The sequence below is a fragment of the Tachyglossus aculeatus genome, chromosome 6 (assembly GCF_015852505.1).
Source record: "Tachyglossus aculeatus isolate mTacAcu1 chromosome 6, mTacAcu1.pri, whole genome shotgun sequence".
Lineage (NCBI taxonomy): Eukaryota > Metazoa > Chordata > Mammalia > Monotremata > Tachyglossidae > Tachyglossus > Tachyglossus aculeatus.
The window spans coordinates 40,311,140-40,326,969 of NC_052071.1; the positions used below are offsets into that span (position 1 = coordinate 40,311,140).

The 15,830-nt window shown below is 44.5% G+C and overlaps 2 protein-coding genes across 2 annotated transcripts; one reads left to right on the plus strand and one right to left on the minus strand.

Annotated features, from left to right (window-relative positions):
* The first annotated feature begins 2,401 nt into the window (after positions 1–2,401).
* On the plus strand, positions 2,402–3,358 carry LOC119929586 (olfactory receptor 13H1-like). The gene has a single exon (XM_038747758.1). The coding sequence runs from the start codon at positions 2,402–2,404 to the stop codon at positions 3,356–3,358; it is 957 nt and encodes a 318-aa protein (XP_038603686.1).
* A 10,842-nt stretch (positions 3,359–14,200) lies between these two features.
* On the minus strand, positions 14,201–15,127 carry LOC119929587 (olfactory receptor 1019-like). Its single transcript, XM_038747759.1, has one exon. The coding sequence runs from the start codon at positions 15,125–15,127 to the stop codon at positions 14,201–14,203; it is 927 nt and encodes a 308-aa protein (XP_038603687.1).
* Between the last annotated feature and the right edge of the window lie 703 nt (positions 15,128–15,830).

Here is a 15,830-nt window from a genome sequence, read left to right on the forward strand (position 1 = left end):
CCAGTATTGTATCCCACTTGCCAGTTGATCTAAGCTATATCATACTAAATCATCTTTGTTGTTTGCCTTGGAGAGTGTAATGTATCAGCCATCAGAGAGAGCAGATCTGGCCTCGAGTCATTTAATATTTTGAAGTCAAGGTAAGTGATATGTTTATACTAGTCACTCTCCCTGAAAAAAATTACCAAGGTACAGTGTTGAATGTACTGCTTGAAGTTTTATCATATTGGGATTTGATGTTATTATATTCTAGACTATAAACTCATCATGAGCAGGAAATGTGTCTGCTAACTCTGTTGTATTTTACTCTCCCAGGTTCTAAGTACAGTACTCTACATATAGTAAGGGCTCTGTAAACATCATTGATTTATTGATTCCCTCTAAGTGCCCTACAAATATGGAGCCAGCTTTAAAATAAGAAAATGGCACTCCAAATATTTTGTTTTGTTTCTTAAGGGATTTAATACAGGCAAGCAAATTTATCACTGGACATGAAAAGATACCAGGGTTCCCGCTGGGTTTGTGAGGAACCAAAGGAAAACTGACCAATTTGACCACCCTTAAACCAGGCTGTGTTGGAGGCTTTGGTGAGCCATCTCTGGCCAAAGACTATCTGTGGATTTTACTGTTACTTTGAAAGGACTACATTTCCAGCAGCAGTTACCTATAGAAGCTATAGAATTCAGTGAGTATCTCCTTCACAATCAGCTTTTTGATTTTTTAAAAAAAGGATCTAATTCATTTCCTTACTGTCTCTTAAATTAATGGAGGACTTTACATTTTAATTCTAGATGGTAACTATAAGGAATAAAAATATCTGCATTATCTTGTAATTCCTACAATTCCCCCTGGAATTCCATTTGGCTGACTCACTGGAGAGTCGGTGGTTCTTTTGAAATGAATGTGATTGGTGCCTGAGAGCTCCAGCTTGTCAGACCAAATCGTTGGCTTCCCAAATAGGCACAGCTAGCTTCCAAACTTTTGACATACTGTAACTCCAGGTACATCTTTGCATAAGATTAAAATTCTTGGGCTAAATAACGCTTAAGAGAAATGGGATGTTATTTTGTGAGACAACTATGTTGGCTGAGGTTAGAAAGCAGCCTTCTCTCCATGTTCCCTCCCTCCTGCCCCTAGAAGAGTTAGTGAAATTAAGCTATCACATTCATCCTGTATCTCTGGGCATCTAAGTAATGAAGGAACATCAAGTGCCCAAGAGAAATGTTAATAATATTAACTGTGGTATTTCTTAAGCACTTATGATGCGCCAAACACTGTACTCAGCACTAGGGTAGATACAAGAAAATCAAGTCCCACATGGGCTCACAGTTTAAGTAGGAGGGAGAACAGGTATTGAATCCGGTTTTCAAGAATGAGGGAACTGTAGCCCAGAGAAGTTTAGTGATTTGCCCAAAGCCACCCAGCAGATTAGTGGACAAGCTGGAACTAGAATCCAGGTACAAAGTAGTTCAGCTAATAACACATTGAGCAGGCTAGAAAAAGAAAAGTACGTTCTCATTCGATGAAATTTCACAGTGAAGTCAGAGGCAGAGTAGAGTCTCCTCCCCAGGCCCCCGCCAAAAAAAACCCCAACATAGAACTCATTTTTAGTCCAGGAGGGGGTGAAATGCTGATTAGAAACATCTTCTCTCCCTCTGTCTTTATGACCTTAGTTTCTGCACTGGGGGTGTCTGCTCCATCAGCAGGTGTAACCATTAATTCTCAAAAAGGTTAAAAACAGTAAATTTAGGAAAATCCATCCTCCAGAAATGGTCTCAAAGATGGAGAATCCATTCAAGTCTAACTTAGAAGGCTGAGAAAGGTTCTAGGATGTTCTCTCTTCAAGCAAATTTTGTCAGCTCTTTCCCCATCAAGAGATAGAGATTTGGCTTATTTTGATTATCTCTGAAAAATGAAAGGCTAAATTAAGCTAACCTCTTTGGCACTAATTTCCTTCAGAACTTTGAATCCTGAAGGCTACCCAGAGGTACTACTTTCTTAGCAGGGGATTTCCTCATTTGGAAGAAAGAAAATAAAAACAGGAGGAAACTGTAGTGAGAATTTCAGTTCCACCAACTACAAAAAAAGCAGACACCTCACTTACCTTTCCTGATCAAGAAAAGCTAATTTCACCCTAGTTTTAAATGCCCTCAGTGACCTAATGACCTCAGACTAGAGACCAGGTTATCCACAGATCCCAGCTCTAATACACAGTTTTGTGTTGGGTGCCTCCTGGAAAGTATACCATCTGCTCCTTGCCAGATGATGGCTAATGACCAGGAATCCTGAGGTCCACTGCAAGTAATTCCCATCCAGCCCCCTAGAGTCGGAACTCACTGGGCTTGTACTTTCTAAAATTCAAGCTCCCTTTCCTTTGTCTTGGTTCTACAGGTAGGAGAAAATGAATAAACTGAGAGGGGACAACTACACTGAGGTCACAGAATTCATCCTGGTTGGACTTTCCCATCAGCCCAAAAGTCAAATCATTTTCTTCTGTATCTTGCTCCATCTCTATCTGGGAACCATTGTGGGAAATATCCTCATCATTATGATAGTGTGGAAAGAACCTCGACTTCACATCCCAATGTATTTCTTCCTCTGTAATCTGTCCTTTGTTGACCTGTGTTCCACCACCACCGCGGTGCCTCTGGCCCTTGTCAACTGCCTGAGAGACTGCCCCACTATCACCTACAATGATTGCTATGCCCAAATGACCATCTCTGTCTTCTGGGGCATCACCGAGTGTTGCCTATTGGCTGTCATGGCTTACGACCGATTCGTCGCCATATCGTACCCTCTGCATTACACACTGATCATGACAATGAGGGCTTGTGTCCAGATTGCTGCTACCATGTGGATAAGTAGCTTCCTGCTGGCCCTAATTCCTGTGGTAACCATACCGGTTCGGTTTTGTCCAGGGCACAATATAGTGAACCATTTTGTATGTGAGGTGGAGGCCGTCTTTAAGCTGGTCTGCTCAGACACCACTTTTGGTGAGATCCTGATGTTGATAAACTCAATCTTCATATTCCCCCTCCCCTTTCTCTTCATCCTCCTCTCTTATATCCGGATCATGGTGGCCATCTTGAAAATCCCCTCCACAGCTGGGCGGTGGAAAGCTTTCTCCACCTGTGGATCGCACCTGACTGTGGTGACCATCTACTACGGGACCCTCATCTCCATTTATCTCAAACCTCAGAACAAAGACAGTAAGGACCAGAACAAAATCATCTCTATATTTTATGGAACAGTGATCCCCATGATGAACCCTCTCATTTATACATTGAGAAACAAGGATATGATCGGAGCCTTGAGAAAGGCAGTTGTGAAAATCAAGCAAGTAAGGCTGTCAGTGTGAATTCTATGACATATAATGCTGAGTTGAGGCTGACCTGAAATACAGGTATAATGTATTACAGGAGAGAAACGAACTAGAATTGATCCATAATGTCATTTGGAGGGCCCAGATTCTAAGTCTGTCTCCACCACTTGCTGTGGGACCTTGGGGAAGTCCCTGAATTTATCTGTGCCTCAGTTTTCTCATCTGTAAAATGGTGATTCCATACCTATTCTCTGTCCTACTTAGACTGCAAGCCCAATAAGGGACATAGACTGTGTCTGACTTGATTACCTTGATTACTCCAGTTCTTCGTACACTACTTGGCCCATAAGCGTGTAGCAAGTACAATTATTTCGATGTACATATCTTTAAAAGATATATTATAAATTACATAGTTACATTAATGTCTCTCTCCAGCTCTGGAATGTAAGCTTGTAGGCAGGGAACGTGCTGCCAACTGTTGGATCAAACCCTTCCAAGTGCTAAGCACACAGAGCACACAGTGCTCAGCCTATAGTAAGTGCTTAAATACCACTTATATTATTCTTCCTGGGCTAGGGAGGGCTTGGGCGGTGGCGGGGGTGGGGGGGAGCGTTGGTGTTTCTGGGTGTCTCTATGTGTGTGTTTTCACTCAGCATGAAGTGGCAGAAACCTGAGGCCTAGCAGAAGCAGAGACATCTAGTGAGTTGGGGAGAGTGCCCTACAACTGGACAGAAAGGAACAAGGTAACTGAGGGCTACCTCCTGTCCCTGGAGTCCACTAGCCCCCTCCCTCCATCCCTTTGTTTTTCCTCATAATTCTCCTCTGTTCCTTGTCCCCAGCAGACTAGGGGCTTCCTGAGCTGGAACCTGTCTAGCAGCCAATGGCCAAGATCTCTAGAAAATGGAAAGGCATTCTCCCTTTGTGGGAGATAATTCCCCTGATTAGGGGAATTAGAGAAGCTGACCCCAAAGAAGGGAAACTCAGAGAGGCTGGATGGTTACCCACAGATCTAAATACGAGGGACCCAACTAGTGATAACAACAGTGACATTTTATTTCAAAGTTAATCTCTGGGGTGAGCCCTCTCAGGTTTACCAAGTCCATAGAATTAGGGGTTTTCCTCCTTTAAATCTTTCACGATCTGGAGTAGGTTTGTGGGGAAGGTGGGAAGGGGAGACAACCAAGTGTAAAACCAGCCTCATTTGCTATCAGCTTCAGTCCAAGGGACACCCACTTCACCAATCGAGAGAAAAACGCTGAAGTCATCTTCCCCTCCCCAACCGTCACTGCTGCATGAAGTTGTCCAACTGTTCCTGCAGGGGAGTTGAGCTGTGGAGAAATAGATACACAGAGTAAACAGGAGGCATTTCTGCGGTCCCTCTGGTACCTGATTTGGGGGGGGAAAAAAGTCTACTCCAGTAGGAACTTCTCCCAGGCCCAAATTTCATTCATTCATTCATTCAATCATATTTATTGAGCACTTACTGTGTGCAGAGCACTGTACTAAGGACTTGGAAAGTACAATTCTGTAACAGATACAGTCCCTAACCAACAATGGGCTTACAGTCCAGAAGGGAGACAGATAGCAAAACAAAACAGGTAGACAGGTGTCAATACCATGAAAATAAATAGAATTATGGGTATATACACATCATTAATGAAATGAATAGAGTAATAAGCCTATGCCCAGGTGTTCTGTGACTCATCAAGTGGTTCTTTGCAGTTTGGAACGTGGATGGGGGGTGACAAGGGGCCATCCTGAAGCTATCCAGCCAGGGGGTCAGGTTTTATTCCAGGGAGGCAGAGGGGAAAGAGGGAGAGTCAGAAGACTCAGATTCTAGTCCCAGGTCGGCAACGTGACTTGGGGCAGGGAACTGAGGCACAGAGAGGTTGGTCCATTCCTTTAAAACACATACATGCACACACACACAGACACTGTACATACATAGACACAGGCATACAGGCATGCGTACACACACATACCAAGATCCGCCCTTTCCTCTCCGTCCATACCGCTACCCTGCTCATTCAAGCTCTCATCCTACCCCGTCTGGACTACTGCATCAGCCTTCTCTCTGATCTCCCATTCTCGTGTCTCTCCCCACTTCAATCCATACTTCATGCTGCTGCCTGGATTATCTTTGTCCAGAAACGCTCTGGGCATATTACTCCCCTCCTCAAAACTCTCCAGTGGCTACCAATCTGCGCATCAGGAAGAAACTCCTCATCCTGGGCTTCAAGGCTCTCCATCACTTCGCCCCCTCCTACCTCACCTCCCTTCTCTCCTTCTACAGCCCAGCCCACACCCTCCGCTCCTCTGCTGCTAATCTCCTCACTGTACCTCGTTCTTGCCTGTCCCGCCATCGACCCCTGGCCCACGTCATCCCCCGGGCCTGGAATGCCCTCCCTCTGCCCATCCGCCAAGCTAGCTCTCTTCCTCCCTTTAAGGCCCTACTGAGAGCTCACCTCCTCCAGGAAGCCTTCCCAGACTGAGCCCCTCCCTTCCTCTCCCCCTCGTCCCCCTCTCCATCCCCCCATCTTACCTCCTTCCCTTCCCCACAGCACCTGTATATATGTATATATGTTTGTACATATTTATTACTCTATTTATTTATTTATTTATTTATTTTACTTGTACATATCTATTCTATTTATTTTATTTTGTTAGTATGTTTGGTTTTGTTCTCTGTCTCCCCCTTTTAGACTATGAGCCCACTGCTGGGTAGGGACTGTCTCTATATGTTGTCAACTTGTACTTCCCAAGCACTTAGTACAGTGCTCTGCACACAGTAAGCGCTCAATAAATATGATTGATGATGATGATGGTTGAGAGCCATGCCCCCCTGCTTTAGTTCTTTTCCTGTAAGGCCCTTGGATTAACCCCAGGATTCCCTTTCAATAGCCATCGGTGTAGTAACCTCCCCTCCCCAGCTCTGAGCCTCAGAGGCACCCCTCACTCCCTCCCTGACTACTCTCAACCCTCATTTTCTCACATCATCTGAGAGGCACTCTTCTGGTGGGGGACAAGGTGCACGTGGAGTTTCCCATGGAGACTTGGCCTCAGCTTCATGACATTTCACCCCTTCCTGGCTCTGTGCTAACTTCTGAGGCTGGGTCTTCCCCTTCCTCCCTGCCCTCTGCCAGTAGAAGTTGGCATTTGTCTCAAAGAGATGAAGGAAATGCAACACCTAGAGCGAGAGTGAGTCAGTGCAACTGAATGAAGGAAAGGCCAGGAAACTCAGCTTCGGAGATTGTTCTGAAAACCGACTAGGCCAAGGCTCACTCTGCCTGAGGATCCATTGCATTATTATAATTGTAATTATTAATCATATTTATTGAGTTCTTACTGTGTACAAAGCACTGTGCCAAAGCGCTTAGGAGAATTCAACATAACATCAAACACATTCCTTGCCCACAACAAGCTCACATTTGCCCCATCCCCTCCAAGGTTGCTAACATCAGCCCCTCTTCACTGTGCCCTTCGGTGGATGCTTTAATCTTTTTCATAATAATAATAATAATAGTATTTGTTAAGCACTCCTTGTGTGACAAGTTAATCAGGTCATACACAGTCCTTGTCCCACATGAGGCTCACAGTATTAGCCTCATTTTACAGATGAGGGAACTGAGACACAGAGAAGTTCAGTGACTTGCCCAAGGTCATATAGCAGACACATAGTGGTGGAGTTGGAATTGGAACCCAGGCCCGTGCTCTATTCACTAAACGATCCTGTTTCTATATCATCATCATCATCAGTATTGATTGAGCGCTTACCATGGGGAATACTGTACTAAGCATTTGGGAGAATACAATACCTCTTCCTGGCACCCTGAACTTGCCCTTGTCCCCTGTTCTGCTGGTGACTTTTATTCACTTTTTTCTCTGTCTAGTCTATGCCCTGGACCTTTCGGTGATAGAGTGGCAGGGAAAAGATCCACCCAAAATGTCCTTACTCTGCCTTAGGATCCCAGGGTTCCCCCCACCATGAATCCAGACTTGTCCTCAAATGAGCAAAGAGGTCTTTCTAATTCCAAGCCTCCACCTGTTTTTCCCAACCCAACCTGCTGTGAAACAGCTGGTCCAGAAATGCCATCCTTTCAGCTCCTACAGGCTAAGCCCTGAAAATAAGTCTGATGCTTTCTACTCTATGTTCCAGCCTGATCTCTGGAACCCTCTGGGAAATTTCTTGCCCGGCTTAAACTCGGGGAAATGCTCCTTGGCACTTGGATGTTGCTTTGAGGTGTGGGGCTGCGTCTTCCTGTCCGGATGGTCTCCCCTGGTTCCACCAGGAGCCAAGGAGGCAGACTTCCTCTCCAAGTCCAAGCCCGTAGGATGGATGAAGGCCGTGTTTTTTGAAGCCAAGGAAGATGGGGCCCTGATTGAGGGCAGGATGACATCTTTCTCATTTCCAGGCTCTGCTACAAGGAAGGAAGTAATGTTATCATTCAAACCATAAACATCTTTCCCACAGGCTCAGCTCCCACCCAAGTCTGCACTCAACATATTCTAGAACAAGGCTCTCCTCTTATATTACTTCTGGACATCCCAAGCTCCCTGCATAGAGCTCTGCAATCCATGGGTGAACAGTCAATACCATCAACATGAGTACTTGCCCAGAACACACTCCAGGTTTGTCTTCCTGTCCACATCCATTCTATCCTTGGGCCTGATAGTTCCCAGTGTGTGACAGGAGAGGCAATCTAAAGGCCATCACTGAAGGTCTCTCTGAATGCCCAATCTAACTAATTATGTGAGTTTAGGGAATTAAACCAAAAGCAAAATCTCACACCCAGTCAAAATCACCGAGTCCAGTTTGGGGGCTACCTCCAGAGACTTTCATGGTGGTTCTGAGGGAAAAAATGAGAATGACTAAGAATTGGGAAATGGATGGAAAGGTTAAAGGAACCTGGATTATTTAGCTGGAGGGAAGGGGTGAGCTAATTAACTCTTCAGTCTGTGAAAAACCAAGAGTTTTGACTCTGACCAGTCAAGGCCAGCATACTCACCATGAGCTGCAGGGTCCTGGTAGTCATTCTTCATTGGTGGCTTCATAGGTGGTTGCAACCTCTGTTTGGAATCGACTTGCTCATCAGAGTCTGCATTGTAGTCTTCATCATCACCCTCTAACTTGACAGAAAAATATACTACAGGTCAATCAATGATGTTTATTGAGGATGTACTGTATGCAGAGCACTGTACTAAGTGCTTGGGAGAGTACAATATAATATAGCTGTAAGATAATGTAATTTACAGTGTTGATGCAGTTGTTGCCCACAAGGAACTTACAGTCTACGGGGCCAGACAGACATTTAAAATGCATTACAGATAGGAGAAATAGTAGAGTATAAGGATACTGAGATAGGTCTGTGGGTCTGGGATAAGTTATAAAGTGCTTCAGGAGTGCATAGTCGACAGTGAAGGGAGGTCTGAGAGGGGGAAATGAGGTCAACCTTGAATTAGTTCATTGTATTGAACTTTTATTTCGAGCATCAAAATATTGCTCAAAATATAACCGAACATAGGCTAGAGTTGGAGAATCTCATCATGAGATTTTCAGTGTAATGAAATTTGCCATAACACAACTTCACCTGAATTATAGCATCATTACTGGTCATTGAGTGGTCACAACATACTTTACAAAGAACAGAGCTGTAAAGAACTCTCTAGCCCAGAGGCATACTACAGTATGGCGGTTACTCGAGACCACTTATGCTCTGCAGTGGCAGTAAATGCCACTGATGGTTTGGCAAAGGCAAGAAAGGAAGTTTACTTAAACTCACTGTAGGCTGGGAATGTGTCTACTAACTCTGCTATATTGTACTCTCCCAAGCTCATGTACAGTGCTCTCCTCACAGTTTGGGGCTCCAAAAAATCCATCATTTATTATAATGATAAGGATGACAAAGCCCTCTGCCAGGATTGGCAGCAGGAAGTGGCCACAAATCCAGTCTTGGTCCTTGAAGCAGGTGCAAGAGAGAGGTGACCCCACTCTGTGACTCACCTGAGTGGCACGAAGCCTTCAGTAATCCCATCAATTGCCGGTATCTGTGACTTTCATCTTCTGCCACGTCAGTTACATGCCAATTGTCCTTGGCATTTTCTGAGCTCTTGGCCCATCCCAGGGAGATGCACAAATAGGGTGCAGTCAGAACACACATATTCCCCCACCCCCGGCAACCACCACCATCCCTTGGTTGGCCCCTCTTCTCCCATCTACATTTCATTCCCCTTTTCCCCTCCCTTCCTCCAGCTTCCCACCCTTAAGACCACCGTGGAAGTGCTTCGTACAGTCTCAGACAGGTCTTGCCTGCCCTCCTGGCTCCATCCCATCTCTGTCAGAAGAGGAACCTCTAGTGCCCACAGCAAGGTGGCTTGGGGCTCTTGTGCCACTCAAGGAAGAGGCTTGTGGGGCACAACGGAGATGGCTAAAATGAGTCCCCAGGGTGACCCTACCTCATCATCCATCTCCTTCTGAAAATCCTCCTCATTCTTGGGGCATTTACAGCCTGTTCCAGCAGCCAGCATCCCAAAGGCACAGTAGATTCAAAGAAGGCCCCGCGAATGGAGAAAACATCTATTAATCGGGCTAGAAGAGCAGATACACTATCCAGCCTGGATCAGCCTTCAGTTCCGATCCCTGCCAATGTGACAACAGGAAGAATGAACTGAAATGCTTAGAACAGTGTTTTCCACATAGTCCAGCACTTAGAACAGTGCTTTGCACATAGTAAGTGCTTACTAAATGCCATAATTAGTAGTAGTAGTAGTAGTAAGCGCTTAATGAACGCCATTATTATAAATAGGTATCTCTCACTGGGCAAACCCAGATATATGACCTCAAAGGAAGAATGTTCACAAGGAAGAACATTTAGCACCTTGTTGCCAGTGCCTGTGTTCGCACCTTTTCAGGTTCCTGGAGCTTACCCGGGCCTAAGAACTTGAATAAGTGTTTCTGAGTGGGGGACATGGTATGGAGAATTGCCTGGAATGGGGATGGGCAGAGGTGAGAACGAAGTGGGAGTTAGGGCTGCAAGGTAACAAGAAGCAGAATGCAAAAAAGCAAAAGGAGTTTTAGAGAAACTTCTTTCCACTTTCTTTCCTAAGGCGTAGGGAACCCCGCCCCTCTATGAACCCCTCCACTCACGAACTGAATTATTATAATTATAATTATTAATCGTATTTATTGAGCATTTACTGCATACAAAGCACTGGACTAAGCCCATGGGAGAATACAACCTAACATCAAACACATTCCCTGTTCACAACGAGCTCATTGGCCCTGCCCCTCCGAGGTCCCTAACATCAACCTCTCTTCACTGGGCCCTTCGGTGGATGCTTTTATCTTCTTTATAATAAGAATGATGATGATAATAATAATAACAGTTGTTTAGCACTTCTTAAGTGACAAGTTAATCAGGTCGGACACAGTCCTTGTCTCACATGGGGCTCACAGTCTTAGCCTCATTTTACAGATAAGGTAACTGAGACACAGAGAAGTTAAGTGACTAAGTCACCCTGCTTATCATTATCATCATCATCATCATCAGTATTTACTGAGCGCTTACCATAGGGAACATTGTACTAAGCGCTTGGGAGAGTACAATACCTCTTCTCTGCACCCCAAACTCGCCCCGTCCCTGTTTTGCTGGTGACTTTTATTCACTGTTTTCTCGGTCCAATCTATCCAGCGCTTAGAGCAGTGCTTTGCACATAGTAAGCGTTTAATAAATCAATAAATGCCATCATTATTATGCCCCGAACCTCTCGGCTGATACAGTGGCAGGGAAAAGCCTGGGGGGTGGGGCAGGGATGGACGAGGGAGCGACGGTAGAGCCGGGGAGTCCCTTACAGGGATGGGAGAGGGAGGGAGGGAGCTCTCACGGCTCCCCTCGCCCCCGTACCCCTGCCTCACCCCAAGTCATCTGACCGAAGACCCGCCCAAAATGTCCTTTGTCTCCACTCCCAAAGCAGCAGCTTGGTCTAATGGAAAGAGCACGGGGCTGAGAATCAGGGGACCTGGGTTCTAATTCCGATTCCATCACTTGTTTGCTGTGTGACCTTAGACAAGTCATTTCACTTCTCGGAACTCAGTTTCCTCATCTATAAAATGATGAGTCAATATAACAGTCTATGAACTCTGTGTGGGACAGGGATTGAGTCAGGCTGCTTTAGTTAGGTTTTTTCGGGGGGGGGGCGGGGGGAGAGGTTTGGTAATTGTTCATCATCATCAATCGTATTTATTGAGCGCTTACTATGTGCAGAGCACTGTACTAAGCGCTTGGGAAGTACAAATTGGCAACATATAGAGACAGTCCCTACCCAACAGTGGGCTCACAGTCTAAAAGGGAAGACAGAGAACAAAACCAAACATACTAACAAAATAAAATAAATAGAATAGATATGTACAAGTAAAATAAATAAATAAATAGAGTAATAAATATGTACAAACATATATACATATATACAGGTGCTGTGGGGAAGGGAAGGAGGTAAGAAGGTGGGGATGGAGAGGAAGGAATTGTTAAGCAGTTACTATGTGCTAGGCACCGTTCAAAACCCTGGGGTAGACAAAAGCCAGTCAGGTTGGATATAGTCCATATCCTACATGGGGCTTACAGTATTAATCCCCATTTTATAAATGAGGTAACAAGTCCAGAGAAGTAAAGTGACTTGCTCAAGGTCACACAGCAGACAAGTGGCAGTGTGGGAATTAGAACCCAGGACCTTCCGACTCCCAAGCCTGTGCTTTATCCACCAGGCCACGCTGTTTCTCCAATCTGATCGGAGTACTGATTAGTCTATATCTGCTTCAGTGTTTAGCACAGTGCTCAGCAAAGAGTAAGTGTTTAACAAGTACTAGCTGTGCTGTTATTATTAAGGAGATCACCCTTCCTCGGGGATAGAGCTGCGTTTCAGGAAGAGGAGAGTGGGGTGTCGGTTGGTACCCCTTGGCTACCCCTCATCCTAGGTGGCCTCCAGAAAAAGGGAGTGCGGGGCGGGGCAGAGAGGAGAAGGACAGAAGGAGATGGGGAGTGTAGCCGGGCCCTCATCATTCACTAACTAAACGCCTCAGGGGTCGAAGAAGCCGCAGAATAAGTGGCTTGGATTCGTCTCCACCTGTCCTGTGAGAAGATGAGGTGGAAACGCTTAGTACAATGCTCTGTACACAGTAAGTGCTCAATAAATATGATTGAATGAATGAATGAATCAGGACACCCATTGAAGTTGTTGGAGATGCGATGGAACCCGGGGAGAAAAACAAATTTCCTTCCATTTATGACTCTGCCTCAACCCTATCCCGTCCTCCAGAGCAGCAGACATTATTCAGAATCCTTGATCAGGGACCCTTTTTATTTTTATACGTTTACTTATTGCTTGCATATGTTCTATTTGCAGTCTCATTTTATGTATTTTTATCAGGTGACTAATAACTTTAATTAGCAAGTACGCAACATAAACAAGAAATGTGTTATTGAACTCCAGGCAGGAAGCTGACAGCAGGTACTTGAATTTCAAAGGAAATCAATCTTATTTAATCAATCATATTTATTGAGCACTTACTATGTGCAGAGCATCGTACTAAACACTTGGAAGAGAACAATACAACCGAATTAGCTGACAAGTTCTCTGTCCATAACGAGTTTACAGTCTCCCTCTCAAATGAAAAATTCCTTGTCAGAATCCTTTATCAATTCATCAGTAGTATTGATTGTATATAACAGAGTCGGGAGACACGATTCCTGCCCTCGAGGAGCTTCCAGTCTTGAAGGGGAAATATGCCTAAAGTTTACTGCCCTGTGCAGTTCACACTAAATAATGGATTTCAGGGGCGTTATTATCGCAACAATGCATGCAGAGTCCTCTTAATATTTTAGTATACTTTTATTTTACCATGACAAAATTAACCTTTAATTTGAAGAGGTATTGATAATAAATTATCTATTACTATAAGATTATTGAAGGCAGACTTTTTCTAGAGCACCTGAGAAATTAAATGACGAGCTCATATTTTTCACTTAAAGTTTTTAACCTTTTATAATTCATTTTCATTACAGCGATTACTTTTACCATTTTAATATATATTTTTATGGAACTTATATATATCCCACTTTGGAAAACAAACCGAAAGTTTTCCATCACATTAAAACGGAAAACTGTGAAGGCAAGCCATAAACAACTCTGCTCACTATTACTGTTTCTCAGAGTTTTTCACACCCCTGTCTTTTAGCATATCAGATAACACTAAATCACAACAAAAGAAAGTCCTTGCTCAGTTGATAATCACTTCCTAATATGATTGGGAATAGGTTAGCACTCGTAAACTACCCTTCTTCACAGGTACCTTTAGGAAAAGTCATATCTTCTGCCATGGAAATACCCTACTTTTCTTCTCTTTTTTTTTGGTATTTGTTAAGCACTTACTATGTGCCAGGCACTGTGCTAAGTGCTGAATAGATACAAATTAATCAGGTTTGTCACAGTCCCTGTCCCACATGGGGCTCACAGTCTTAATGCCCATTTTACAGATGAGGTAACTGAGGCCCAGAGAAATTAAGTGACTTGCCCAAGATCACACAGCAAAGAAGTAGCAGAGCAGGATCAGAATACAGGTCCTTCTGACTCCCAGGCCTGTGCTCTATTCACTAAGCCATGCTACTTCTCTGCCCCCCAAATTCCCAACTCCCAACTTGTGCTTTTTGAGGTTCTTTTCCTCATAGATATAATTCTAGATCATTAACATTTCAGACGAGTGGGGGTCTCCCTTCCCCTTTGCCCCATCCCCAGGCACCCAAAATCTAATCCTCTCTCCCAACTCCCTAACCTTTATCTGATTTCTGAATCAGTCACCCTGTATTGTCTTTGAAGCCTGTTGCGCCTCTACAAATTCCTCAAAAGCCTCTTCAGTGCTTCCTTCACTTCCCGATTCCTCATGCTGTAGATAATGGGGTTCAGCATGGGGATGACTGTTGTGTAAAATACAGAGACCACTCGATCCTGATCCAGGGAGTAGCTCGAGGTAGGTCGTAGGTACGTGAATATAAGCGTCCCATAGAATAAGCTGACAACGACCAGGTGTGAGGCACAAGTAGAGAAGCTCTTGAGTTTCCCTTCGGGGGACCGGATCTTCAGGATGGTGATGATGATGAATAGGTAGGAGATCAGTATGATCAACAGGGAACTTAGTTGAATAAACCCTCCAAAGGCAAAGAGCAAGATCTCACAGGTACGGGTATCAGAGCAAGACAGAGCCAGGAGTGGGGGAATGTCACAGAAGAAGCTGTTAACAGTTTTGGATGTGCAGAAAGAGAGTTGAAATATAGAGCTCACCTGTGCCAGGGAATTAACAATTCCAGCAACATAAGACAGGGCCACCAGTGAGACACAGACCCTGGTGGACATAAGGACAGGGTAGAGTAGAGGGCTACAGATTGCTACGTAGCGGTCATAAGCCATGGAAGCCAGGAGGTAGAGTTCTGCAGTGACAAAGACAATGAGTATACTTAGTTGAGCCACGCATCCAGAGAAGGAAATGGCCTTATGTTCTGACAGGAAGTCAGCCAGCATCTTAGGGAGCGTGACTGAGGAATAACAGGAATCCAAGAAAGACAAATTGCTGAGAAAGAAGTACATGGGAGTATGAAGGTGAGGCATCATCCTGATCAGACAGATCAGACCAAGGTTCCCCACTAAGGTCACCATGTAAACCAGCAAGAACAGGCCAAACAGGAGTTTCTGCTCCAAAGGGTCTCTGGCAATTCCCAAAAGCAGGAATCCATTCTCTCTACTCTCATTTACATTCATCATGAGGTCTAATATGTTTCTGATGAGAAAAAGCCACAAACCACTTAGAAATGGCCCCTAAAATAGGTCCTTTAACAGCCACCGAAGAGGTTAATCAGGGTTCACCTGCAATGTGTTTGTTGTTTATTGGCTGCTGCAGCTGCTCCTGCTGGATTTTTTTTTTAACACAAGAGTCCTCAGTTGCCCAGGCTGGGGGGAAAGGCAGGAAGTAGTTCGTGTGGTAGGGAGTTGCTGTGTCCTCATCTGTAAAACAAGAATTAGATAAGGACTATGCACATAAGAACTAGTAGGAATGGTGGGGGAAGCTGCATGACAGGAAAGCCCTTAGGGAAAAATATTAATCAGTTATTTATTGAGCAAAGAGCACTGTACTAATAATAATTGTAGTACTTGTTAAGGTTTTACTAAGTGACAACCACTGTACTAAGCACTACAGTTGATAGAAGGTAAGCACCCCATATAGGGCTCATTGTCTATGATGGAGGGAGGACAGGTACTGAAACCCCATTTTGCAGATGAGGGAACTGAGGCATAGAGAAGTTAAGTGACTTACCCAAGGTCAGATCAGCCATGATTAGGACCCAGGTCTTCCGGCTCCTGGGCCTGTGCTTTTCCTATAGGGCCATGCTGCTTTCTCAGTGCTTGACAGATATTCCATTATAAATTCCCTGCACATCCTTCTGTAACTTCATAGCTGAGGAAATTT

Coding starts and splice junctions, on each gene's coding strand:
- LOC119929586 (XM_038747758.1), top strand. CDS start 2,402: ATGAATAAACTGAGAGGGGACAACTACACTGAGGTCACAGAATTCATC.
- LOC119929587 (XM_038747759.1), bottom strand. CDS start 15,127: ATGATGAATGTAAATGAGAGTAGAGAGAATGGATTCCTGCTTTTGGGA.